This window comes from Arvicola amphibius, chromosome 1 (assembly GCF_903992535.2).
Source record: "Arvicola amphibius chromosome 1, mArvAmp1.2, whole genome shotgun sequence".
Classification (NCBI taxonomy): domain Eukaryota; kingdom Metazoa; phylum Chordata; class Mammalia; order Rodentia; family Cricetidae; genus Arvicola; species Arvicola amphibius.
The window spans coordinates 54,632,289-54,659,615 of NC_052047.1; the positions used below are offsets into that span (position 1 = coordinate 54,632,289).

The 27,327-nt window shown below is 40.5% G+C and overlaps 1 protein-coding gene and 1 long non-coding RNA gene across 13 annotated transcripts in view; one reads left to right on the top strand and one right to left on the bottom strand.

The window, feature by feature from the left end:
* The window catches only part of LOC119817259, a 68,576-nt gene extending 46,289 nt beyond the window's left edge, over positions 1-22,287 (bottom strand). The window contains exons 1-3 of one of the 2 annotated variants that reach the window (XR_005285884.1): positions 21,799-22,287; positions 19,498-19,594; positions 11,636-12,663 (exon numbers count right to left, since the gene is read on the bottom strand). This is a non-coding gene — a long non-coding RNA (uncharacterized LOC119817259). Of the gene's footprint in view, positions 1-11,635; positions 12,664-19,497; positions 19,595-21,798 lie in introns of those variants that run through there. The other variant, XR_005285885.1, reaches the window with a different exon arrangement.
* Positions 22,288-22,572: 285 nt separating this feature from the next.
* The window catches only part of Lcorl (ligand dependent nuclear receptor corepressor like), a 147,247-nt gene continuing 142,492 nt past the window's right edge, over positions 22,573-27,327 (top strand). For 10 of the 11 annotated variants that reach the window (XM_038328370.1, XM_038328353.1, XM_038328381.1 and 7 more), the window contains exon 1: positions 22,573-22,857. In XM_038328370.1, the coding sequence (XP_038184298.1) occupies positions 22,707-22,857 (151 nt within the window). In that variant the 5' untranslated portion in view covers positions 22,573-22,706. The remainder of the gene's footprint in view (positions 22,858-27,327) is intronic. The other variant, XM_038328329.1, reaches the window with a different exon arrangement.

The window sequence follows — 27,327 nt, forward strand, 5'->3', positions numbered from 1 at the left end:
TTACTACCCCAGGATAATGCCTTCTAGACATGAGAGGGATTCCGTTTTCTCTCATCTGCCTCCCCCCCCCCATAATTCATGCTATGTGCACAGAAAACTAGCAAGGGGAAGGAACCACGGTCCACTCTGGTCTACGCTGTATATCCATCGCCATCAAAGCACCAGAACATGCAGACAACAAATACTGCTAACTGAATGAATGATTGTATCCTCTGTCCCTCCTCTGCCCCATTCCCACCAAAACCAACACATTTTCATAAACCTGCCCTTGCAAGCACTTTTAAGACAGTCTTACCACCACTCTCTATTCCAGTTTATCTACCACTGTAGGTCTGGGTTCTTTATGTACTTCAAAAAGACATCATACCAAGGTGGCAAGGAACTGAAATTCAACTTTTTCTCTGCTCTTCTGATGGGAGTCCTGGCATATGTCTACTCAGAAAGGGTGTCCCTCCTAATTCTCATGTATTTCAAGTAGGGTAACAAGGGTCCTATCCTGACTGAACTTACTTCTATTCTTGAGTCTATGGCCCTTCTTTACACTTTGTCATAGCATGAGTCCTGCTTCCCTAAAAAGTTAAACTGCAGTCCATTCCCCCAAAATGTGACCTTATTTTGAAACAGTCATTTCAGCTGTAATTAATACAATATTATAAAAAACCATCATGTGAAATCAGAGACACACACAGGCAGAAGGTCACATGACAATGAAAGTAGGTGTTGTAGTTAAGTTATCGTAAGCCAAAAATCTTCAAAAAATTGTCAACAAAACCCCAGAATCCAGGAGAAGCGATGCAGACTTCCTTTTAAGTTTCAAAGTGAGTATGGATCCATCAGTGACATGATTTGCTGACTTCTGGCTTCCAGAACTGGAGGATAGCATGTCACATGCAGATACTCTGTTGTAACAGCCTTTAAAACCTTCTACATATAACTAATATTTTTTCTTTGTCATGTAGGATTGATAAAGGCTTGGGGACAGACACAGAGATAAAGAGCAAACATAATACCTTGCCCATTGTGCTTAGCAACTACTTTTCTTGATACTTTATCCCCCATTGTTGAATTGAAATATTCAATTGCAAAATAAAAACTACATTTTTATTTATGAAAATAGTCTCTATGCATCTAAGGCTATCTGATTTGTGTGTGAGCTTGCCAAAAAGAACATTATAAAATCATTTTTATTTTATTTCATTTTTAATTGAGTATATGAAGGGAATGAACTATGTACACACGAGTATATACAGATGTCCATGGAGGACAGAAGAGTGTGTAAGAACTTTAGTTACAGGTTTCAAATAGCCACTTGAGAATGAAGCAGAGGAAGGACAGAAGATACAATCAGGGTAGTGGGAACTGAACTTGGATCCTCTGCAATAGCAATATATGCTCTTAACTGCTGGACCACCTCTCTGGTCCCTTGTGGAATTAATTTTAAGCTCAATATTTTTACTTTATGGAAAAGTCTCTTGTTGCCTACAATATGGAACCATTCATCCAAAATAAATCCAGAGATTTAGATAATAATGCCATTGAATGCTTGGCATTCAATGGATAATAAATTCATTCCTGAGCCCCAACTCTGAAATTGAAAACTTTCTATACCTGAAACACTCCATGACAACAAAAACATATCTGCAAAATCTTTTCACTTTTCTATATTTTCATTCTGGAGAGAAAAAGTAACAGGAAATATATTAAATAAAAGCCAAGGAGACAATGTGGCATATCATGTCAAGGCACAACTATAGGCCACATTGGTCGTCCAACACTAATCTCCCACCAATAAAGATAGAATACTATTTCAACAAAATAAGTGAAATAATGAAGTCAAATTCTACACTTCACAGAGGATATGCCACTGTGGCTATAGAAACATGCATTTCACTGACATTACTTCAATCATGGAATTATCAAATATATCATCTTATAACAAGAAATACTTCAAAGAAAAAAAGTCAAGCCAAGGTTGTTGGAGTTGTCATTTATTTGGCTTCATTAATGAATGGAATTCTCGACCTTTGGCCTGAAAGCCTTAGAAATTATTCATCTTTTCTAAGAAGCTTAATCAAAGGAGTCATTTTTAAGTACAATATTTTATCTAATCATCATTTTAAACTTTTTAGGAAAGAAAATCATTCAGGCAAATGCTTTGATTTTATGGTGTTCGCAAAGTCAGGCTTAAGCTGAAGCCAGTAGATGCCATCTAGTAAGCATAGAAAAAAGTGACTAGCATTTTCCATGTGTTTTAAGCCAATCTGTTTTTCTTCTGAAGACTGCTAATACAAATTTACTTTTTAAAACATGCCAATATGATGCATTTTCTATTTAATTCTGTAACAACAGCACTTGATCCTAAATTTTTTCAACCATCCTACATAGGAGGTAAAGAAAGAAGTGAAATTGATGTATAAGGTAAAGTTAAAAACTGAATGTGTCCCATGAATAATTCCAGAATTTAGGAGAATTAATAGTGTAAATAAAATATATTTATACTTGTAATTCTAAAATGTATAAAGTATTTGGGGAGAAAAACAAATACTTCTAAGGTTTCATATCATTCCAAATACTGATTTAATATATTATTTTTTTAAATGAATTATGTGTATGCCACAGCACAAAAAGTAAAGATCAGAGAATAATCTGCAGAAATCAGGTCCCTCCCTCTGTAAAATGGGTCCCGAGGATCAAAGCCAGCTCATCAGGTTTGGTAGCAGTTCCCTCTACTTGCTGAGCTATCTCACAGGCCCAACTTGCCATCATTTCACTTGTTCCTTGTTGAATTTTACCAAGTTCCTGCTTTACAAAGGCACTTCGATGAGCTGCCGCCTTATTATTCTGTGTGCTTAGCTCCTTTTCTCAAATGGATGATTTATTAAAATAAGAGGCTTAGTGTTTTCCTAGTATTCCCCTCCAATGGAATTTATCAAACTATTCAAGGGAAACTATGGCAATTAAACACAACTGTTGGTAGCTGTACGAAACTGCGTGGTTGGCTCACAATTCTCTCTTCTAAGTACTTGCCAGGTTTTGCACACGTAGGGTGTATATATATATATATATATATATATATATATATATATATATAGTATCTCACTATATTTTGACTTGGCCATGTAACTTGACAAGTGTAGCAATGGGTGTGACAAAGGCGAGGCTTTTAAGTGATCTACGTTGTCCTGCTTGCCTTCAGGTACTTTCGTCATCTTCAGAGTCACAAATCCCAGAATAAGGCATATGGAAAATACATACACCTAATTAAAAAACGGAAGCCAAGGCCTCTCGAACCTATAAAACCAATAGGTCCAAGGTAAGAGAGAAGACAGATACAGAAACATAGACAGACTTGATATTGTCATAGGCCATAGATGCTGGGAGCTAATGTAGAGCAGAATAACAGTGATGTGTAGGCCTCCTCGTTCTAGCTTGCCACAGCAACTAAAAGGAGAAATTGCCAAGTCAAAAGGCTATATTTTGAAACCGTGCTCTTGTTACCAAAAGTCCATGTCTCCAGGTGGTGCTATGAGGAGGCAGAGAAATTTTAATAAGAGACATCAAGTGTGAGCTCCTTGGGTCGTGGGCAGGCCTTTGAATAAGATCGCAGAACCTGAATGTTGCTTCCTGAGAAGATCAGCATTTTGATCTGCAGTGCATTCCCGTTGTTATGTGCAGCTTGTATCAAGCCAAAAATAACAGGCCCAGTTGCTTATGGCCTGCAACCTGCAAAACTGTGAGCCAACATAAATCTTTTCTCTTTATAAGTAGATCATCACCCAGGTTTGCTACAATGTTGGAAAGCTGCCTAACTCAGTCTAGGAAACAATAGTTTCTCCCAGTTTTTACAATGCTTCTTTACTAAACATACACATATGTAAAAAAGTTTCCCAGCTATTTAATGAATCTGTAAACAAGAACATGAGAAAGTTTTCTTTTTTATATAATAGAAGAAGTAGGATCCCAGAGGAATCAACTGAGGATAGAGAAGTTAACTTTAAAATAAGTTTAATGGCTAGTCTCAGGTATGTTTAACAGGAAGATGTGACATAAAGCAAGAATGTGATGCTATAAAAATAATAATCATTTTGTAAACAATGTATATATGAATTGTAAAAGCCTGTTTTTGGAGCTAACAAAATAAGAATCATTACTAAGCAGACACAGTGGTTTTTTTCACAATGTAGAAAAACAAAACAACTATTAAAACTATGAGAGAAAAGGTTTTAAGCCAGGGAATAAATCCCTGATAGGACTATAAGAAAGGAAGGAGAGGAAAGGAGTTTTCTAAATAAAAGAGAACTTCCCGGAGCAGAAATACATCATTAAAACTGAAACTTCTTTTTAAGTATTCTGTGTAATGCATGAGTTCTTTACTTTCTTATTTATTCAGATAGAGTATTAAATTTCAAATAAATATTTCAAAGGTCCCAGAGATTGTTTTCTTAAATGGCCTTACAAAGGAATGAAACATTTAAACTGCACAAAACTTCAACTGTTCAGGTTGCTACCAGATATGGCACAGCACGCCTCAACGTTCTAAATAAACAATGCTTAAGGGTGAAGAAAGACTAGAGATATTCAAAATAGAAAGGTTGAGGACATTCACTTCTCAAGGTAACCATTTCAGAAAATGTCTGCAGGATATGTTCCCACACATGAAGGGAAGAAAGGAAAGCCATGAGATCAAGGAGTCAGTTTCTGAGAAGCGTGGCAAGGGCAGGGAGGACTACCTGGATCATCTCCCTAGAAGACAAAGAAGGCTTCCAGATGAGCCCTCTGGGAAAAGAGAGGCTATTTGCAATTTGTAAATATCCTCAAAAATTCATTTCGATTCTGTAAGGATTCATAATTCATGAAGAAGACATGGGAATTGGGAACCTTGAGAAAATGAAAAACAAACTACTTGACTGTTAAGAGAACACCATCAGACATTGTAAGCATCTGTGGTTTGCCCATTTATAGGCTCAACCTAAAGCAAAGTTAACTATGGTTAGGGAATGGATGCCAAGGGTTATCAGAATGGATATGAAAGTATACAGGATGAGAAGTGGAAAATGGAGGGGTAAGAAAGAACAAATAGAAAGAGAAGGGAAGGGCGGCTTTAAAAATTAAAAGTTAAAAACAACAACAACAAAATTTGTCCTAATAAATGGAGAATCAAATACACCCTGGGTGGTTGGTGAAACAAATCATAATTTGTTTAATCATGCATTTATGATTTAAACTATTTATTTCTTAAATTTCAGTGTGGTTTTCTAGTGATGTTATGACAACAGAAATGTAATCTTTCTCACACATCTAAAGCCTAGAAGTCCAAGGTGAAGTCATCAGCAGAGGTGGTTTCCCTCTGAAGTTTCTGGCCTTTCCTCAGCTTGGGGATTGTTGGCCTTTAGCCAAGTCTAATGGTCTGTTGTCAGAATGTGTCGTGGCTCATATTCCCGATCTTTGTGTGTCTAAACAGCCTTTTCTTCTAAAGACACCAGTTATATTGAACCAGGACATATTCAACGTCTTTACTTTTATTTAATAGGTTTATCTACAAATAGTCACAGTCTGAGGTACTTGGACTATGAACATCTCATGATCATGGGGAGTGTTTTAGCCTATAGTCATAACAAATTTATTTTTTACATGCACAAAGCTAAAGATATAAACTATAGTTAAAGGCTTGTTTTGTCCCATTCCAATGTGTTACTTTTTGTTTTCTCTTACTTTATTTTGTTATTATCCCTTGGAAGTCTGTTTGTTTTCTAATGAGAGACAGAAAGGAGATGGATTTGGATGGGAAGGGAGGTAGGAAGGAACTGGAAGGAGTAGAGGGAGGGGAAACCATAGTCAGAATACTATATGAGAAAAAAGAAAAACCTGTTTCCAATAAGAGAGAAAAAGGAAAAAGCACATTTTCTTACAAAACACAGTTAAGTTTTTAAGAAATCAAGGAAACATTTTATTCCTACATTTCCAGCTATAATTAACATTAATGATATTGAATGCCTTATATAGATATTTGTCTACTTTTCCAGTTGAACTCACAGGTGTACAAATTGAATGCATATTGCCTTCTGTTTCAGTCATTCTTTCTTAACCATCTTTTAGGAGGACAGGTCATCTGCTCTATAAAATGTCCCATTTCTGGGTAGCTGGTGTCTTTTGGAATTACCTTAACTGTGATGAGTATCTTCCTCTCTCAGAGTACCTTTTTTGGGCACAGACACCCAATTTATTTGTTATTTGTCCCAATTTTGGTGGTAATAGGGTTATTGTCTTTTTTTTCAGTTGACATAACTCACATTTGTCAGTATGGCAGAAAGTATTTTCCTTTAAAATAAGTAGCTTATGGAAAGATATTTTAAAGTGATTAATGACTATAGGATCTGGCCTTTTCCGGCTCCCTCTCCTCAGCTGCCCAAGGAACTAACTGGGGGCATCTCCCTGGATACCTGGGAACCCCTCTAGAGTCAAGTCTCTTGCCAACCCTAAAATGAAAATGGTTCCCTTAATTAAGATATATACTTCCCTGCTCCCATATCCACCCTTCCTATATCCCAACCATCCCATTCACCCAAGCTCTCCCCATCCTCCCCTTCACACTTTTCTCTCCCCATCTCCCCTTACCCCCATCCCACCCCGCCCCCAAGTTCCCAATTTTTGCCCGGCAATCTTGACTACTTCCAATATCCAGGAGGATAACTATCTGTTTTGCTTTGGGTTCACCTTCTTATTTATCTTCTCTAGGATCACGAATTATAGGCTAGATGTCCTTTATTTATGGCTAGAAACCAATTATGAGTGAGTACATCATAGAACCTTCATCTGGCGATAGATGGAGATAGAGACAGAGCCACACATTGGTGCACCGGACTGAGCTCCCAAGATCCAAATGAGGAGCAGAAGGAGGGAGATCATGAGCAAGGAAGTCAGGATTGCGAGGGGTGCTCCCACCCACCGAGATGATAGGGCTGATCTAATCGGAGCTCACCAAGGCCAGCTGGACTGGAACTGAAAAAGCACGGGATAAAACTGGACTCCCTGAACATGGAGGACAATGAGGGCTGCTGAGAAGCCAAGGACAATGGCACTGGATCTGGATCCTACTATACATACTGGCTTTGGGGGGGGGGGAGGGTCCTAGCCTGTTTGGATGCTCACCTTCCTAGACCTGGATGGAGGAGGGAGGAATTTGGACTTCCCACATGGCAGGGAACCCTTAATGCTCTTTGGACAGGAGAGGGAGGAGGAGTGAAGGGGGAGGGAGAGGTAAATGGGAGGCGGGGAGGAGGTGGGGGAGTGGGATGCTTGGGATATAGGAAGGGTGGATATGGAAGGAAGCAGGGAAGCATATATCTTAATTTAGGGAGCCATCTGAGGGTTGTCAAGAGACTTGACTCTAGAGGGGTTCCCAGGTATCCATGGAGATGCCCCCAGCTAGTTCCTTGGGCAGCTGAGGAGAGGGAGCCAGAAAAGGCCAGATCCTATAACCATACTTATGAATATCTTGCATATCACCATAGAACCTTCACCTGGCAATGGATGGAGATAGAGACAGAGCCCCACATTGGAGAACCGGACTGAGCTCCCAAGGTCCTGATGAGGAGCAGAAGGAGGGAGAACATGAGAAAGAAAGTCAGGACCATAAGAGGTGCGTTCACACATGGAGGCGGTGGGACAGAACTAACGGGAGATCACCAACTCCAGTTGGAATGGGACTGATGGAACATGCAACCAAACCGGACTCTCTGAATGTGGCTGATGGTGTGGCTGACGGTGGAGGCTGACTGAGAAACCAAGGACAATGGCGATGGGCTTAGACTCTACGGCATGGACTGGCTCTGTGTGAGCCTTGTCAGTTTGGTTGAGCACCTTCCTGGACCTGGGGGGAGTTGGGAGGAACTTGGACTTAATGTAGGGTAGGGAACTCTGTTGGCTCTTTGGCCTGGAGAGGGAGGGAGTGGGGGTATGGGTGGAAGGGAGGGGAGGGACGGGGGAAGAGGAGGGGAGGAGATGGAAATTTTTAAAATATTAAATTAAAAAAAGAAATATGTATTTGTAAGACATCACGGTATTAACAAAGAGTGATTGAAAGAACAAACAAATAAACAAAAAAATAAGTGATTAATTACCCTGTTCTTGGTCAATATGCTAACCTGTGATTCCTAGACAGGCCTTTCTTATTATGTTTGTTGTTTGGAGTTTTATTATTATGACCAGCTTAATTAATTAATTAATTAGATCAGTGCATTTTCATAGTATATATTTTTAAAAATGAAAAGGAAGTAGATAGCTTGATAACATGTAAAACCAAAATCCTTAACGAATGGTAGACATTATGAAGGCTGCTGCATGAAATATGGAAATTGTTTGGGGTGTGATCAAATATGGTTGTTCTTCTTGACCATAAGAATGGGCTGGTTCTGCCAGGCAGTGGTGGCACATGCCTTTAATCCCAATACTCAGGAGGCAAAGGAAGGCAGATCTCTGTGTGTTCAAGGCCAGCCTGGTCTATAAAATCTAGTTCCAGGTCGTGCTCCAAAGCTACAGATAAACCCTGTCTCAAAAAACAAACAAACAAACAAACAAACAAAACCAAGAATGGGGACCTAAGGCAAGGCCACACCATGGCACTGATTGTGGGAGAGGAATCTAACCTCATGGTATCAAGTCGGGGGGAGAGAAAGAAAGAGAAAGGGAGAGACAGAAGGAAGAAGGGAGAGAAGGAGAAAGAAAAAGAAAATAAGCTGGTGTAATAGGCTTCTTCCTTCCTCTTCTTTGTTCCTTCCAGGTCCCCAGAACACTGGACAGTAGCACATCAACTGCTGTCTTACAGGCAAATGTTTGAAACACCTCATGGACATACTCAGTGGTATACCTAGCTAACATCCTAGGTTTCTCTTTATCCAATCAAGTTGATGAGAGCTACCATAATATTCTTGCAGCACCTGGCCAATAAAAGGTGACCAAAGTGTTTGCTGAATTTTTATGTGATATATGTTACTTTCTGGCTAAAATATATTTTTATGATAAAGTATACATCTTAAATATTGATATTTTGAGACTAAAGCACCAAGCTTACAGTAATACATATTATGCCTGTGTAAAAGTTTTATAGTTGCACATAAATCCCAACCATGCTCAATTTACAAAATAAAAGCATATTACTTTTTGGTACATTTTTGTAGTTTAGTTTGAATTGAGAAAAAAAATCAAGAAAAACCCATCCAAAAATATTTGACATTTTGAATGTATTATTTTAGCTTTTCATCTTTCTCAATAAGTGCTTGAGAGCAGTACTATGAAAATGCCACTTCAGCACTAAATTGTACATAATTCCCAAAGAAGCAAACAAGCATTTGAATCTAGGGATACATAATCGAAAACAATCCTATTTTTTTTAAAGTACAGAAAATCACTTGTGAGGATTTTCTCAAAAGCCAGTGCTTGCAAGCCTGACACGCTGTTAGAATAAAGGTGTGCTGAGGTATGAGCTATCCTGGTTTCTGAGAGTCCCCAACTGCATGATGCAATTCTTTCATGAACTACATGCGAGTAACTTGATTCTTCTAACACTCCCTATTCTTCGTAGAATTCGTCTGGGCAGCTTTCTAATGCTACTAAGCCAAATTCTTTCTTCACTTATTCCTGCCAAGTAGTACCATACTTGTCATCAGGATACGATCATCTGTTTCGCATTGCTGTCATTCATGCGGAATTAAAGGTTCAGTGCTACTTGCCATTTCATTTCAGTCCTTATTCTTGAAAAGTAGAAAATACGCAAACACTTCATGTTATTCTATTTTCAAAACTGTATTCCAATTACAACTCTGTGACTACATTAGCATTATTCTGTTTGATTGAAGAAAGCCCAGCAGAGTGGAGTGAGAAGGTTATTAAGATAAGAAACTGGCTGAAGAAAGGAGAAAGGGAGGACTCTGCCTGGTAGTTTATAATGTCTTCCACAGTCCAGAACGGCTCTACTCAGAAGAGTCTTTGCATAGTGACTCTGAAATGTGACCAATCTAACTTAAACTCGCTGTAATTTAAAATACACAGGGAATTTCAAGCACTATAGAAAAGAGAGTGAAAAATATTTCATTAATAACTTTTATGTTGACTATATGCTGAAATGATTAATTTTTAGAGAAATGAGATTAAATAAAACATCCTTAAAATTAATTTCACCTTACTTTTTTGTTTTCTTTGTTTGCTTGTTTGTTTTGTTTTTCAAGACAAGGTGTCTCTGTAGTTTTGGAACCTGTCCTGGAACTAGCTCTTGTAGACCAGGCTGGTCTTGAACTCACAGAGCTCTGCCTGCCTCTGCTTCCCAGGTGCTGGGATTAAAGCCATGCATCACCACCGACCCACTCTCACTTTACTTTTTAATGGCGGCTACAAGTAAATTTAAAATCACAGATTGCATTTATTTCTATCTTACATAATATTTCTAATGAGTATGAACAGTTCTCATATATCATATACAATGCATAGCAGTTAGAATGTTCAGAGATGAGACAGAGCTGTGTCATAGCATTCTCAATGCTATTTCTAGGGTTGGATGGTTTATCTGGAGAAATAAGATGTCTTAGTTACTACTGTTAAAATAAAATACCCTGACCTGGTGTCTTGTAAAGGTTTCTATTGCTGGGAAGAGACACCATGACCATGGCAACTCATAAAGAAAATATTTAATCGGGGTGACTCGCTTACAGTTTCAGAGATTCAGTCCATTGTCATCACGTCAGGGAACACAGCGACATGCAGGCAGATATGGTGCTGGAAGAGTAGCTGAGAGTCTTACATTTTGTCAGCAACAGGAAGTCAACTGAGACACTGGACAGTGGACAGTATCCTGAGCATGGAAAACCTCAATGCCTGCTCCCACAGTGACATATTTCCTCTAACAAGGCCACGCTTCCTCCTAGCGCCACTCCCTGTGAGATTATGGAGTCCAGTTACATTCAAACTACCACACCTGACAAGAATACCTAAAGGGTGGGCTGCTTTATTTCAGCTCACAGCTGGAGTGACAGTACATCATGGCAGAGGAATCGTGGCGGCAGGACAGCAGCGAGGAAGCAGAGAACTTAGACTCAGCTTCCTCCTCAAGATTCACATCCAGCCCGTAGTGCTGCCTCTTTTCATGTGTGTCTTTCACCTCAGTTAACTTAATCAAGACAATCCCTCACAAGCATGCCCAGGGAAAAGGACTCCTCACAGGTGTGCCTGATTTGTCTCCTAGGTGGTTCCAGATCCTGTCGCATTGATAACACTACTTTTTGAAACAATTTTCAACTTCCTGCTGGTTATACCATTTCTGTTCACTTTCGTCTCAAGAAATTCTTTCTTGGGTTCCCCTCTACCGTCCTACCTGCACATGGAATTGTTGCTTTCCGGGTTTATTTTTGGTCCTCCTCTCTGGGTGTCCTTTCTCAGCTTTGAGATTATTGGACCTTTCTCTTAGATTCGTGTTTCCTCTTAAATTAGATTCGTGTTTCCTGGCTCCCTTGCACTCTTTGCTTTGGGTTTTTGTTGTTGTTGTTGTTGTTGTTTTTTTGTTTTTTTTTTGTTTTTTTTTTTTTTGGAGACAGTGTCTCAGTCTGTAGCCCAAGCTGGCATTGAATTCATGAATCTTCTACTTCACTCACCCAGTATTGAAATTATAGGCATATATCTCCATCTAGGCTCCTCCTCTTTGTTATAAAGAAGCCTATCTTGTAGCAGTATTCTGAGAGGGGTTTATTGGAGGTCAATGTTATGTGATTTTGCAGTCCTGAAAATCAATTCACACAGCTGACTGCTGCTATGACACATCTTGGAGTTCTAAATTGGTGATCATTTTCCGAAATAATTTCAAAGGAATTGCTCCATTGTCATTTGTTGAGAAGCCTATATCTCTTGATAAGTTTCTAGAATTTTGTCATTATTTATAGGATATAACATTTTCATTATCATTTCACTATCATATGTCTTAGAATGAAACTGGAGGTTCATTTCTCTCAGCTCTGGAAACATTTCTTTCACTATTTCCTTAATAATATCCTTCCCTCAGTTTATATATGGCCCTTGTAGAATTAACAGCAGTCAGTTTGTGTACCTTCTATATTGATCTTGAAATTTTCTAATCTCCTGTGATCTCTTCCTATATCCTTCTTTTAAAAAGATACTTCAAAGAAATTTCCTCATCTTTATCTCTCCATGCTTCTTTTGAATTTTAAATTTCATCTGACATATTTTTAATTTCCACATTTTTTGTTTTCTCATTGTTCTCTGTTGCTATAGCATCTCCATTCAAAGCAGTTTCTGTTTTGATGATACAATGTCTTTTCTCTTTGATGATGTTAGTCATAATTAGAACATCTTTTCTGTTCCCTGTAATGTCTCTACTCTTCTCCAAATTCTTTTTATCTGTTGATGTATTCTCTTTGTGTCTTTCAAGTTGGGTGCTTTCTGCAAAGCACAGTACGTGGGCATGACAAAAGTCCTTCAGTGTTTAGGGCAAGCTCTGTGTAAGGGAGAGGGTTCTGATGACTGCTTGTTGTTTGTTGTTTGGCTTTACTGAAGCGTAATCAAACCAAGGCCAGCTCTCCATCAGAGAACAGTCAAATGTCAGGATTTGGGAGTCTTTTCTGCAAAACTGTTGAGCTTTTCTTCAAAAGGTATCTCGCTTCCCTGTGAAAGGCACAAATCTAATTACATGATTTCAAAAATTGAAAAAAAAATCAGCAAATGGTTTATTTCAGAATCTGTGCTCAGTGTTAGTCCCATGCTCCATTATGCTCAGCAGCCTTGAATCCATAAACTTTCTGTGCAATTCTTTCACAGAGTAATTTGACACTGAAGGTCAAATCCTGTTATCAAAAGCATTAGAAAATAGCTGTCAGATCCATAAATGGTGCATATTTCTGCTTCATCAAGGCATTTAGCAAATAAGATGCTGATAAAAAGAAATCATAGCTAGTGTCATTTTTATTGGGAATTTTAATATGAAAAGGTTGCTGGGTGGTTGTGGTATGCACCTTTAATCCCAGCACTTGGGAGGCAGAGACAGGAGACCTCTGTGAGTTTGGGACCAGCCTGGTCTAAAGAGTGAGTTCCATGACAGCCGGGGAATTACACAGAGAAATCCCGTGTCCAAAAAGAAAAAAAAAAATAAAAGGTTAAATGTAGTAACTCTCTCCTTTAAAAGACAACTCCTGTTAGTATGTGGTCATGTCAACTCCTTCAGCCACTATCTCAATGTTAGGGATAAGAAATAAGTTTGGCTTTTAGAGGAGGTCTTGAGAGTATGGGAAGGTAACGATGAAAGAAGTTCAGTGTCATCCATGTTGTTCTTTACTCACTGAAATTCTAATGTTTTGTTCTCTCATTTCAACTAATCAAGAGTCTTGTTTGTACCCTGTGAGTGTAGGATGCAGGTAGATAGATACATTAGTAACATTACTCATCATTATGACAAAATATCGACCAGAAGAAACTTAAGGGAGGAGAGGTTTATTTCCTTGGATTCATAGGGCTGTAGTTCACTGCCATGAGCAAGGCACAGCAGCATTCAGGTAGTGGGAATGTTCTGGAACAATTTGTTCACACAGTAGTAGATGGGTAGATGAGGAGCAGAGAAAAGAAGCAAAAACCAGGAACAGGTACAACCTTGACTGACCTGACGTAAGTGACAACTTCTGCCAGATAATCCCCACCTCATACAATCTCCACAACACTCAAGCTAGTGCCATTTACTATAAAGCAATCATTAAAAATAGGATTTTAGATTCAAACTATAATCACAAAGATAGTGAACCACCCAGCCATTGAATTCATAAGTTACAAAATGGTTGCAAGTATATGACATCACAAAATAATTTTAATACATGGGAAAATATGATTAAAACCTGAGGAAAAGTTTGAAGGAAGAATTTTGAAAGTGCAGAAAAAGTAATCATCATTCAGTAGGAAATACTGGGCTGATCAGAGAAGGACTCATGGGATGATTGAGGGGAAGGTGCACAGCAAAATCCATCTGGCTTAATGAGAATGAAATATTTGGTTGTGGGGCAAATTGTGTATCTCTAAGTTTGCTTGTTTCATTAAGGAAATACAGTGGGATCATCAGTAGCCCCTCCCTAAAAACAAATATAGCTCGAATTCCTGAATTCCTTTCTAAATAGCTTTGCCATCTTTTTTTTTTCCTGTTCTTTAAGGGACAGTAATAGTTGAATTTGAAGGACAGAGGTTCAATTTCTAAGTTCACCACTAACTAGATGCATAAGGCTGGTCAATTAATTTAACTTACCTGTTCCAATTTGTAATTTTTCTAATAGTAATATAATACCCAAAGTGCTCATTTAAGATTATGGTGAACACAGAGTAGTACTGCATTGTGCAAATGTACCACATTTTCTTTATCCATTCTTTGGCTAAGGGACATCTAGGTTGTTTCCAAGTTCTGGCTTTTATGAATAATGCTGCTATGAATGCAGATGAGCATATGTCCTTGTGGTATGAGTGTGCCTCCTCTGGGTATACACCCAAGAGTGGTATTGCTGGGTCCTGAGGTAGATTCCCAATTTTCTGAGAAATTGCCATACTGATTTCCAAAGCAGCTGGACAAGTTTGCACCCCCACCAGCAATGTAGGAATGTGTTCCCCTTACTCTGCATCTTCTCCATAAGCTATAATCAGTGTTTTTTTATCTTAGCCTTTCTGACAGGTGTGATGGTATCTCAGAGTCATTTGATTTGCATTTCCCTGATGGCTAAGGACGTTGAGCAATTCCTTAAGTGTTTTTCAGTCATTTGAGATTTTTCTGTTGAGAATTTTCTGTTTAGGTCTATATCCCATTTTTTAATTGGATCATTTGATATTTTGATGTCTAGTTTCTCTATTTTGGAGACTAGCCCTCTGTCAAATGTGCAGTTGGTGAAGATATTTTCCCATTCAGTTGGCTGTCATTTTGTCTTATTGACTATATCATTTGCCTTACAAAGGCTTCTCAGTTTCAGGAGGTTCCACTTATTTATTGTTACTCTCAGTATCTGTGCTACTGCTACTAGGGTTATATTTAGGAAGTGATCTCCTGTACCCATGTATTCAAGGCTACTTCCCAATTTCTCTTCTATGAGGGTGAATGTGGTTGGCTTTATATTGAGGTCTTTGATCCATTTGGACTTGAGTTTTGTGCATGGAAAGAGATATGGATCTATTTGCATTTTTCTACATGCTGACATCCAGTTATGCCAGCACTGTTAATCAGCAGTAAAAAACAAAGATATCTTAAAATTTGCAGGTAAATGGATAGAACTAGAAAAAAAACATCCTGAGTAAGGTAACCCAGACCCAGAATGACAAACATGGTATTCACTCACTCATTAGTGAATATTAGACGTAAAGCAAAGGATAACCAGCCTATAGTCCATGACCCTAGAGAAGCTAGGTAACAAGGAGAACCCTAAGCGAGACATACTTGGATCCCCTGGGAAGTGGAAATAGACAAGAACTCCTGAGGAAATTGAGAACATGGAGGGGGAGAGAAGGGAGGGCAGAAGGGGAGGAGGAGAGGAGAAGAAAGTGTGGGAAGAACATAGATAAGGAAACGACAGAGAGGGAGATCAAGGAAAGAGATTTCTTGATTGAGGGAACCATGATGGGGCTAGCAAGAAACCTGGCACTAGGGAAATTCCCAGGAATCCACAAGGATGATCCCAGCTAAGACTCTAAGCAATAGTGGAGAGGGTACTTGAACTGACCTTCCCCTATGATCAGATTAATGGCTACCTTAATTGTCATCATAGAAACTTCATCCAGCAACGATGGAAGCAGATGCAGAGACTCATAGTTGCACTGGGCTGAGCTCCCAGAGTCCAGTCCAAGAGAGGGAGGAGTGATAGTATTAGCAAAGGGGTCACGACCATGAAGGGGAAGCTTACAGAAACAGCTGACCTGAGCTAGTGGGAGCTCACTGATTCTGGTCTGACAGCGGAGGAACCTGCACAGGCTCAAACTAGGCCCTCTGAATATGGGTGACAGTTGTGTGGCTGGGCAGTCTGTGGGGCCACTGACAGTGAGACCAGGATTTATCCCTAGTACTTGAACTGACGTTTTGAAGCCCATTCTTTCGGAGAGATACCTTGCTTAGCCTAGATATAGTGGGGAGGGCCTTGGTCCTGCCTCAAAGTGATGTGCCAGACTTTGTTGACTCCCCTTGGAAAGCCTAACCCTCTCTGAGGAATGGATGGGGTGGTGTGGGTAGAAGGTTGAAGGAGCGGGAGGAGGGAAGGGAGAGGGAATTGCGATTGGTATGTAAAATGAGAAAAGATTGTTTTTAAAAAAATATGGTAAATTATTACAATATGGAATAATGGATACCTCTTATTAAAGCAAAAAAAAAAAAGAGTCAAGAACAAGGCCTGTTTGTGCCATCTTTGTGTTTACAGTCTAGCACTTGTGGTACAGCACCAGCCTTGTCTGGTGAACGCCCCAGACTTACCCGCTAGAACCATCCCCTCACCGCCAGGCCTAGTCCAGCCACACATATCTTTTTTTGTGGTAAGTTCCTGAAAACCAAACTTGCCCATACCATCTCTATACTCCCAGGCCTAGTTACAGATGCACAGTTCTTGTACCCACCTAGCTGGAGGCGGGCCTGAATCTCACATCAGACACATAATCAACGAAAGAAGTTCACATGATCATAAATAAAAAAAAAAAAACAATGATTGTGAGGGACCAAGACAACACGTTTTCCCCAGAAATCCATAAGCCTTATAGACATGTTCTCCAATGACAGTTACTGAGATGAACTTCAGGACAGAGAATCAGAGAATTTAACAGAACAATTATAAATTTTATTGAAGATTTCAAGGCATTCCAGGAAGTTAGGAACAGGGAACTCAATGAACTGAAGGAGGATATCTAGTAAGAGCCTTAGGGATGCTCAAGTAAACCCAAATAAACAAATGAATGAATCAAAGACAGTCCAGGATTAGGAAACTGAATTCAATCAAGGGTTAGCAATATCAAGAAGCATATATATATATATATATATATATATTTTATATATATATATATAATATATATATATACACACACACACACGTATATGAGTGTGTAATAATAATAATTAAAGATTATATGAACTTGAGAAGTAGGAGGCACAGGTGCTGGAAGGAGGAACAGGATGGGTGGAAATCATGTAAACATAGCACCCACTTATTAAATCTCAAAAATTAAGCAAAACAAGCCGGGTGGTGGTGGCGCACGCCTTTAATCCCAGCACTCAGGAGGCAGAGGCAGGCGGATCTCTGTGAGTTCGAGACCAGCCTGGTCTACAAGAGCTAGTTCCAGGACAGGCTCCAAAGCTACAGAGAAACCCTGTCTCGAAAAACCAAAACAAAAAAAAAGCAAAACAAAAGTCAAAGGAGTCCAGACTAGGAAGAAGGAAATTGAACTCTGGATGAGGTGTTTTATGCACAAATGCTGCGACCTACATAAATTGCTTATTCTCTCAGGATCCCAGTTTCCTTATCTGTAAATCTATGAGTCGATCCATATAATCTTTATTTCTTCTAAACTAATAGTTTAGGTGACATAGATAACATTTTTATTTGGCTTTGATATTGAGCCATACAATTTGACTAAATTTGATCAAATTGCCATTATTGAGTCTCTAATACATTGAGATTTTATTAAGAGACTGAAAATGAAAGTGGTAATGACGCATTAGTCCACGGGAGTGATTTCTAATGGACAGAAACCGTAGCGATAAATCGGGTCCTATTATCAGGCCTGGATGCAAGAGAAAGAAGATGGCAACTGGTATTAAATTCGAATACCAATCTCTGAGGTGTATAATTTTACTTTTTTAAAAATGGAAATAGGCTCACCCTAATTTTAGTATTGGTTATATTGGCAGTTTATCACCTAAGTCTACCAGTAAAGTAAAAATTATATGCAATTAAATGATATTTGTTATGAAGATAAAAGGATCCATCAGTAATGCTTTTAAAATTCTCCATAGTTACACTTATTTCAGATCATAAGTATAAAATTTTTGAGAACCCACCCTGAGAGGAATGACAGAATTGGAGTAGCTATTAAGCCTGTTCTTACGTACATTTGGGTTAATTCTAGGATAGGAAAGATTGTGCAGTCCAAGAAACACATCTCATCACCATCCTCTATTTGTTTATGAAATTTTATTATTGTTCCTACAAAATGTACAAAAAGCTGTTGTTGGCATTTGGAAATTATTACGAAGACAAAATAATCTATCTTAAGTATCTTTAAGATTCTGCTGCAGCTGGGCAGTGGTGGTGCACGTCTTTAATCCCAGCACTCAGGAGGCAGAGACAGGCAGATCTTTCTGAGTTTGAAGCCAACCTGGTCTACAAGAAATAGTTCTAGGACAGCAAGGGCTGTTACGTAGAGAAACCCTGCCTCAAAAACCAAAAGAACCAAAAGCACACACACACAAAAGAAGATTCTGCTGCAGTACTGATAACAAATGTGTTATATGTATAAATCTGATACGATACTGTCCACAGTCTATGCTCTCATAAGAAAAAAAGGAGACTGTGAAATCTGCTCATAAATACAGATGAATTTCAGGTATCTGCATGTATGTCTAAAATGATGAAATTTGTGGCTAATCAGAAAGTTTGTGTACAAGGGCTAAGGTCCATGTACTAATAACTGATTAATCAAATTTCTTTCTGATTTTTCTTTTTTAATTGTAATTTTAATTGTGCATTATTAATAGAGTATACTGTGCTAATTGGATACATTTATACAACGTGGAATGATATAATCATGGTGTTTCTGACTTTTTTTTTCCAAATCTCCAATCAGTGCAATACATTATAGTTCAGAAATAAAGAAAATAAAATAAAGTGTGATTATTTAAAAGAAAATATTCAAAATAGAGCTTACTATTATGCTTTCTATGATTAATTAAGGTATCTGTTATGCTTTATAATAAGAAATATGTAATATACACAAGTGTTTCAATTTTATTAAATTGTATGTGTTTTTGTTTACATGTTGATAAATTTATAATTGTATAGGAACTTTATAGTCTTACTGGTGTACTAGATTATTTGCTTGTATAATAAAGTAAAACATATGGCTTTAGTGATATTGTTCTGCAAATTTTTTATTCTTTTACTGTGGAAATATATTGCAATCTACTGTATCATCTTCATTATACCATGCTTTCCTAAAACGTCTCTTCAATTTGAATGCTAAATGTTCAAATAAATACATCAGTGATTTGGCAAGCAGTTTAGCGTCGTATAAGAAGTCACAGGTGTACTGTCAGCTTTCGGTGGGTATTAGTGAAACTGGGTGGATATCCATGGTGGTTTGGTTGCAGGAATGACCCTCATGTATTGACCTTTCTGTGGTTGGTTTGTTTGTACCCTTCCACTCACATTTTGGGTTTACTTTGTATTTGCTTTGGCCAACAAAAGAGTGTCAAGCAAACAGAGAAAACATGCACATGTGCGTACTTACCCTCTTGTGTTTCACATGCTAGCTCTACCTAAAGAAGCTTCAGCAATGGCAGTCCCAGACAGGATTGGCAGAACCTCGCCAAATCAGCCCATCTGACCTGTAAATTTAAGAGCAGTAAGGAATGGTAGTGCTTTTATGAGATTGACTTGTTACGTAACAATACAGGAATGATACGATAGGTACAGGAAGTACATGGGGCAAGACTGTCTTGTTACAGAATATTAACATCTTCATATCATACATTTGTTATTTTATTAAAGTCTGTTTCAGCTGAATTTTTGGTGCAGGAGACAATCTTGGATATTACCCTCCTTTTCCTGTTGGCTTTATAGATATTCTAAATAGTCATCAAATCAATTGGTAACAATTAAGTATTATCTGAGTGTCAGCAATAACACTGGATGCTTAGAGGGAAGCAGCTTGAGTGCTATAAGTTTATGGGGTTATTATATGGCACTGACATACTTGCTATGAGGGATTCTTTGCTATTGTCAGTGAAGCTGATACCCAAAGTGAATCCCATTAACATCTGTCATTATTTACAGTCATGGTTTCCCCCTTTGGAAAAAAGGGGGAAAAGTCTAGAGATCTGTTCTATTCCTCTTTGCGTTTCCCCTTTATTTGGGAGAAACATTTAATTCCTCCTTTTCATGTGACTTACACATCTTCCTATTGTGTGGCTTAATATATTACCCGTATTAACACCGGGCTTGGCCATGTTACTTGTTTTAAGCATTGGGATCTAAATGTAACCCATGTTGACTTTTAAAATGTTTATGAATATGGGTTAGCCCTCATGCTACTCTTGGAACCCGTGACAGTCACCACGTGAACAAGTCAGGGGTAGCCCCTTGAAAAGTAATTATTTGGTTTCTGCGATCGCGGATGACAGCTATCTCTTAGAAATGGAACTGTCTAGCTGTCAAACAGCTGGCAACAGCTAGCCACAAAACCCCAGTCAAAAGCCACATAAAGGTCCAGCCAAACCTAGGACAAGTTATTTCATAGAATCATTAGCTAAAGTCATTTATTTTTAACTATTTATTATGTGTGCGTGTAAATGCGCATGTATGTGCAGATGTACATGCTTGTGCTGCAGTATGTTTGTGGAGGTAGGTCAGAGGAAAACCTGGAGGTCAGTTCTCTCCTCCCACTATGGGTTCCCAAAGATCAAAGTCAGGTTGCTAGACTTGATGGCAAGTACCTTTACCTACTGAGACACCTCACTAGCCCATAGTTAAGTTTTGGGGTGGTTTGTTAGGCTCTCAAAGTTATTTAATGTACCATTCCTTTGAAGTTAGCATGACCACATGCTTTTGCCAAAGTGCGACTTTGGTCAGAAGCTACTAAGAGATAGGTCATAATTTTGTGTCACCGCTCTCTTGTCATGGTAGCTGACAAGACCTGAATAGATATGGGACATTCTTCCAGAGTCCCAATTCTAAACTATGGGGATAACATAGTGAAAAATAAAGGTTTGTATTAAAATCAGTGTTACTTTGAATTTCTGTTACTGAAACACCATCTAGCCTATCTCTGTTCTACACATAACCCTTGTTCTAGTCTTCCAAAAGACCGGGCTGCGAACATGCCATACGACACATGGCTTCCAACTTCACACTCAACTTTTTGATGAAGATTTAATATTACATTTTTTTTTCTAGTGAGGCAACGCTGAGCAACAAACCGCTCTCTCAAAAGAAGGAAAAAGAGGATCTCTGTGAGTTCGAGACCAGCCTGGTCTACAGAGCTAGTTCCAGGACAGGCTCCAAAGCTGCAGAGAAACCCTGTCTCGAAAAACCAAAAAAAAAAAAAAAAAAAAAAAAAAAAAGAATATGCCACAAAAAAAGAGAATACTGCAGAGCTGAGAAGTTATGCGTGCCCAAGGATTAAAGTGTATTTCTCCGCAGAACTGAACATAAATGCTGGGTAACACACAGCATTTCTCTGTAAACTCTAGATGGCTCACCAGCTTTTAGCTCCCTGGGACCACACAAAAATGACTCAGGTGCAAAGGAGAGGGGTGGGGAGTAATTTTAAGAATATGTTTAATCAAAAGATTCTCCTCTCTCCAAGGAAATTTTCTTTAAAACAGCGCGGGATCCACCCTTAACAATTACAAAGTGCTAATCCCATGCCACGCACTGTATTAAGGTTAGACAGCCCAAAATTAAGCAAACAAATAAAAAAAGATTCAAAGATGTCAAGGCACCAAACTCCCAGTGAATCATAACCCTCCAAGAGTTTACATTTTGGGCAGTATGTGAAATTTCCCTCAAGTTCTCGGCCAGCTATACTCACTATTGTGAAAAGCCCTTGATCGTTTCCTCGATCTCTGCAAATAGTCTCACTTTTCAAGATCTCTTGGCTTCGTAAATTGATGCCCGGTACATCCTTCCCGAGTACAGTGGGATGACTGGCTTGCCCTTTCCCTGAGGAGCGAAGACCCTGAGGACAAGGAACCTGGAAAGTTCCCAGGCTGGCCGCTCAAAACGCAGTCAACTCTTTTTGAGGTTTCCACCAAACTTCCCACGCAGACCCTGAGGAAGCTAAAGATAGGCCAGGGCAAGACCCGCCCTGCAGGCTTTTGGGTGGAGGGAGTTGAAGGCTAACCCCACCACCAGCCAAGCATTTGAAGTCTGTCTAGGGCCCCCCGCTGCCAGCTGGAGAGTGCGAACCCGCTCAGAGCGCGCTCAACGCGAACGGACTACAAAGCCCAGAGTGCACAGCATCGCGCCCGTGGGCTCCGCTTCGGGACCCTCACGCAATGGAGGCTGGGAAATGAAGTCTGCGGACTTGCAGCGCCCCACGCGAAGGTAGAAGGGAGGCGTCCCTAGTCCGCTCCTTCTGCACGCGGGTTCCTGGCTGGCCTCGGGGTTTCTCGCTCCCGCTCAGGGTTTTCGCGGCCAGCAGGAGCGGTATGGCTCGCCTGAGTAAACTCCGGCGGGAGGAGGGGAAGGGAGTGGATAGGGAAGGAGGCGGGGTCAGCGGAAGCGGCAGGTTGCTTCCTTCTCTTCGCGCTCCCTCCCCGCCTCTCCCCGAGGGAGCGGTGGGAGGGGGGAGGGGGAGGGCTGAGGGAAGGTAGTGACACGTGTCAATCAACCCCCCTCCGGGGGGCGCGCGCTCCGGGGCTCGCGCCGAGGGCTCGCGCCCCTGCCTCGTGCCTGCGCCGCTCGTATGTAAATGAGGGCGCGTGACGCGGGACGCAGATGGACAAGGGAAGAGAGAGAATGGCCGCTGCCGCCGCTGCTGCCGCCGCCGCCGCTGCCGCTCAGTGCCGGAGCCCTCGGTGCGCGGCGGAGAGGAGAGGATTCCGGCGGGAACTCGACTCTTGGCGCCACCGCCTCATGCACTGTGTAGGTAAGAGAGACACGGGCCGGGCCGGGCTCGGCGCCGCTGTGCGGCTGCCCGAGGAGTTTGTGGCAGAGGGGTGTAGTTGGAGCTCCGGTTCGGGTCAGTTCAATGGGGAGCAATGGGAGCGGCGGCGGCGGCGCGGCGGCCCCGGCGGCGCCTTTTGTCTCGGGGCTCCCTGCCTGGCGCGGTACGCGCCCGGCCGCCCGCCTGCCCGCCTCCGGGCTCCCGAGGAACTGTTAGTTCGGACCCCCTCTCCTCCGAGCTCCCCGCGTAAGCAGCCCGCCCCGGCTCGCGCTGCCCCGAAACTCCGCGGCGTCCGTCTCGCCACCCTCCGGTCCCCCCTGTCACCGCGTCTCTCCGCCGGGGCGGAGGGGACCCAGAGGCAGCGGGCCGGTCCGCGCCCTTCGCCGGACGCACACACACCCCCTTCTTGCCGCCGGGGGGCTGGACGGGCAGAAGCTGCCGAGTTCCCGGGACGCCCGACCTGGGGGTTGCGGGGCGCTCGCGGGGCGGGGGCCGCCGAGGGCCGAGGGTCGGTGGGGGCGGCGCCCGAGGGGCGGGGGGGCGGCCGCCTCTGCCCTCTCGCGCGCGGCCTCGGATCTGTGTGTACCCCTTTAAGAAGGAGCCGCTCGAGCGCTGACGGTTGGGATTTGAAGTTCTTCCTCCCTCTTTGGAAGTCTGGACGGATGGGGGGGGTGTTGCTATGACGACGGCACCCTCCCCGTGCCGCGTCCCCCCCTCCCCTTTTCCTTGAGGACGCCCCGACGACTCTGGTCCTCTTTCGCTGTCATGTGATGGACGCGCATCGCCCTCCCCACCTCCCATTCCCGTGCTAATGCCATTCAGTTTTCCGATTCGGTGGGGTCTGACTGGTTTTTTGCTTCAAACTTCCGCGCTCCGGGCTGTCATTCAGTGTGCCGCTCTGGATAGCGGGAAGTCCTGGGACTCCCTACCTCGTTGCGGTCCCCGCTTTTCCCCACCCCGAGTGAGACGAGTCCCCTCAGCTGTTACCCAGCAGGTTGGTTCAGTGCAGTAGAGGGGCTAACCCGGGTCGAGGGGGCTGCAGGGCGTGTGCCCCGGCGGGGGTCACAGGGTAGCATTTGAGAGGACGAGGAGGCTGCTCGGTGTTAGGAGTAGCGTCGCTGTCTTTTCTGATGAGAGTAAGTGTCAGTATTGGGAGTTGAGGAGTAGGTTCAGTTCCTTGTGAAGACAACTCTCCTACCTTGTTTTCATCTGTTCTTGCGCCACCTCGCGCCCTGTCCCCCTACCCCACCCCTTGGCTCGAGCCTTCAGGACTGTCTTGTTTTCACTAGTGAAAAAGATCATAATAGATTAAGCCAGAGGCAATTTCAGTGCCGTACAGAGTAAGATGTATATAGGGAAACAGAGGGGGAGAGACTGATTTAGGAACATTTCGGTGATGTTTAAGCAGTTTACTGTTTTGTATCACCTCTATAGAATTTTTGTGTGATCTGTGACAAAGTTATGGGGGGAGGTAGTTGTAAAAACTAAACAAAGACCAACACCTCATACTGAATGTGTTGGTACTTTGTACTTCGTGAATGCAAAGTGGACCCGTTTTGACAGTCCACACATGCGAGTATCTGTTCCGTTGAAAACCCGCCTAGAAATTGTCGACTTCATTCCCGTGGAGTCCAACAAATAGCACCGACAGCGTTGCGCTCCTAGCTCACTGCATTACTGTCTTAAGTTTTGATAAGGCACACAGTGATTTAAAAGTGACCATGGCCGAGTTTGTTTTATAGAATGTGAGGATGTTTTTCTCAGCTTGTGTCTTTGATTACATTGAGTATGGTTTTAAATCACAACAATGCATGTACTTTTGAAAGTCAAATTTTAATTGAGACAAATTAATTTAACGGGAGGTGAAGTTAGTTTTTTTGAATAGCTAATATGTAATCTATATTATTACCCTTTCAATGATATACACAATTATTGTACCACATATGAAAATATTGTTTTCCTGGGCAACAGCCATCCTTTGAGAATTGTTTCAAACAGTCCCAGTTCTTTGTCGAGAGACCTACTGAGATCCATCTCATATATTGTTTTGTCACTGTTATTTTTAAGTAGCAAACCCTTCTAAATAGGATGTGCACTGTTGGTTAGGTTTATTTTTTATTTTATTTTTATTTTTGGTGTCATCTTTAATTGTGGTGTGAATAGGTGTTAAATTTCATTGGTTTTGATGTGTACTTTGCAGAAAAAAACTTTTCTTGTTCTTTATATGTATGAGTGTGAGATATATACGGTGTAGATGTGTAAATGTGTACATTTCTTTATTGAGTGGTCCGTGCTCTTATTGCTTGAAATACTTTTTTGTAAAATATTCTCTTGGCTTTTGAGAAAACCAGTCATTCAAAAGTCTTGGTTTTCAGTAAGAGTTGGAAATTCTAAGTATCTTCAGGTTGTATAACATTAATATTGAATCTCTAATGAAGTTTCTTGAAATTTCCCTTCTTCACTTAACTACTTAAACAAATATGATTCTTCTTTTGACGTGTATATTTGAAAATTTGGGGAAGAAAATTATATTCACTGTTAGTGTGAATGGTGATAGTAATTGAGAAGGGAATATGTTTGAATCCATCTAGAATAATGTTTACTTTCCTTTATAATTATAAAACTCATGTCTAGATTTACTCCTCTGATTCATTCCTAGTTTTGTTTTAGATTGGAGAAGTGTCCTTCAAGCTTTGTCTGTTTATAATGGACATTTGTTTTATAGTTTTCCTATACTAGAGTATAATTTTGAGTATCCTCATGTAACCAATGCTTGCGTGCATATTGGACGTTGTACTGTTATCCTAGTATTCACAATTATACTGAGCATTAATAGACTGTCACATATTTTATAGAGTATGTTACTAGTATCTACTAACTAGAATGACGCTGACATAGTCCTTATGGAATAATACTAGTATCTAATGATTCACAAAATTAAAAACAGTTAAGCAAGTATAAAATAAATGTATTAACACAGTTTAAAACATTCAGATTTGCAAAATAATTATAATATTAATCTGGGACAGGACAGTTTTCTAAAAATTTTATTGTGGTATAGTTTGCATCTTAAAATATTAAAGGATAAGAAACTAATATTTACATTTGCCAGTGTTAACCAGTTGTTTGCATTTTGTTGTATTTCTTGTTATTCTTGTCCTAAATTCACACACGCGCGCGCATGCGCGCTCTCAGAGAGAGCGAGAGAGTGCAGTTTGAGAGTAATTTGGAGCCCCAAGCTCTTCAGTGTTCCCCAAACAAGAACATTGTCTACATACACTATTACCTACTTTATAGTTCATTTTCAAATTGTATCTGTTTTCTCTATCCATCTCCTGTCTGTGTCCTAGTTCAAGATTCCCTCTTAAGGTCATGGGATGCATTATTGGTTATCATGTCTCTAGTCCCTTTTGATTGGGGATACTTGTTCAGCTTTTCTTTGTTTCTTGATCTCGACATAAAAGAGCAACAAGACGACATGGCATTATTCTGTAGGATGTCCCTTAGTTGGAATCTGTTGTTTTTTTCATGATTAGTTTGTTGTGCCTTTGGCAGGAGTACTAATGAAGAAATGCTCTGTTCTTCCCAGGACATCATATCTTGAAGTTCATAATGTCGGTGTGTCTCAGCCATAAGATTTGGTTTTGTTTGCTGTATTTCTTCTTGAAAATTATTCACCATTTTGCAGTTAATATGCAACTTATGGGAAATTTCCTTCTGTCAAGAACAGGGTATTGCCATCATCTCATGAGAATCTCGCCGTTGTTTAACGTCTGTCAGTATTCTGGCCTGTTCCTTCTTTTTAAGGATTGATACTCATTCAGTTATACTTTGTATGATTTCATAAATTCTTATTCAAAGATAAAAATATATTACTGAAATTATATTGACTATCAAATTTTGGCATACTAAACTTAGTTTCTCTCTCTCTCTCTCTCTCTCTCTCTCTCTCTGTGTGTGTGTGTGTGTGTGTGTGTGTGTACATGAGTGTGTGTGCACTTGTGCTTCTAAACAAGATAATCCACATTCGTGTATTTACTGTCCCGGGTATAGTATTAGTTATTTTACCAAAATGACCTTCAACCTTTTTAAAGGAAAAGATGAATTTAGATACCAATACTAAGCAGCGGATTTTAGGTCTGTTTTAATCCCTATTTCTTTTTTTCAAATATATATATTTTTTTCTTAAGATCACAAAGTAAAACAAGGAAAAGATTGGCTTAGAAACATTCTATAAAACACTAGTGTCTTTTCTATATAAAACTATCCAAGCTGGATGATGGTGGCACACACCTTTAATCCCAGAACTCAGGGAGCCAGAGGCAGGTGGATCTCTGTGAGTTCGAGTCTAGCCTGATCTACAGAGTTCCGGGACATCCAGAGATACACAGAGAAACCCTGTCTCGAACCCCCCCCAACCCCAAAAACCCAATAACAACAAAACCCAACCCC